Source organism: Dendrobium catenatum, unplaced genomic scaffold (assembly GCF_001605985.2).
Source record: "Dendrobium catenatum unplaced genomic scaffold, ASM160598v2 fragScaff_scaffold_1553, whole genome shotgun sequence".
Classification (NCBI taxonomy): domain Eukaryota; kingdom Viridiplantae; phylum Streptophyta; class Magnoliopsida; order Asparagales; family Orchidaceae; genus Dendrobium; species Dendrobium catenatum.
This window is the reverse complement of record NW_021320015.1, coordinates 797,986-799,231: the sequence shown is the minus strand read 5'-3', so window position 1 is coordinate 799,231 and position 1,246 is coordinate 797,986. Positions and strand designations below refer to the sequence as shown.

The following is a 1,246-nucleotide window of genomic DNA, read 5'->3' as shown; positions in this document are numbered from 1 at the left end:
AATCATATATCGGTTGGTCCATCGTACTGTTTGAATGAAAACTCAAACCCAAGAAATTATTTCTACATTATTGTAGAAGTAAAAATGATGAAGACACAGAGAAACAATAGCTTTTATTTGTACTTTCTTCCAAACCCTAACCCCTGGTTCCTCTCCCCCACTGCTCCACCAAAACCCTAGCTAGGTTTCCGTATACAGTCCAGCTCCTCCCGGCCCCCCGTATCCCACGCCAGATAACTCCTGACTCACTTGACTAATCTCTTCTTCAATGCTCCTCTCTCTCTCTTTCTCTTTCTCATGTCTATTTATATAAATATCTCCGCTGTGATAAGCTAGAGAAAGCCTCAAAAACAAGCCAAAACCTAAGAAACACTAACCCCCACCTAGTTATCACTCATGGAGAGCTTCTTCAACTATTACAATCAGCAAGCCCCTTCTTCCTCCTCTTCCTCCCCACCACCACTTCAAAACCACCATCTCCTCCACAAGGAGAGAAAGAAGGCAATCGCCGTTCCAGCTCCGAAGCGTGGAGGTGGGAGCGGCGGTGGAACGAAGCTATCGACAGACCCGCAGAGCGTGGCGGCGAGAGAACGGCGTCATCGGATAAGCGACCGGTTCCGGATTCTTAAGAGCTTGGTTCCAGGAGGGAGCAAGATGGATACAGTCTCCATGCTTGAGGAAGCTATCCACTATGTTAAGTTCCTTAAGGCTCAGATATGGCTTCATCAAGCAACTATGATGCTTCATGGTCATGAGGAGTCTTCTCCTTTGGCTTTGACTTCTAACTCCAATGCTATGACTGCATCTCCTTCTTTTCCTCAGGTGATTTTAAATGATTCCATGGTGGATTCAGTAATGCCTGCTGTTCCAAATTTTGTGAATGGTAGTTTCCAAGGTGAACAACAGATGGCTACTGATCATTATGGTTTCAACTATTAGGTCTCTATCTCTATATATAAATGTGTCTGTAGCTTGCTTTCTTTCTATATATGTAGGGCTATATGTATGTTATGTAAGGTATATATTCTCATATATATAGTTATGATTTCTATATATGCTTCTGTTTTCTTATTTTCTTCTATGGTAGGGTTTAGGAGTTAGGAGGGACATATGGGGAAACTTGGGAACAATAGCACACTTTTTAATCAGTCTTTTTCCCCTTCTTCTACTGACTACTGGTCTTCCATAATCAGTTTTTTTTTTTTTTTTTTTTGTATTGAGGAGGGGAATTAACTTATATATGTTT

The 1,246-nt window shown here is 41.7% G+C and overlaps 1 protein-coding gene across 1 annotated transcript; it reads left to right on the top strand.

Moving 5' to 3' along the window:
* The first annotated feature begins 396 nt into the window (after positions 1–396).
* On the top strand, positions 397–939 carry LOC110101026 (transcription factor bHLH140). Its single transcript, XM_020828795.1, has one exon. It carries the CDS (start codon positions 397–399, stop codon positions 937–939), a length of 543 nt encoding a protein of 180 aa, XP_020684454.1.
* Positions 940–1,246: the final 307 nt, after the last annotated feature.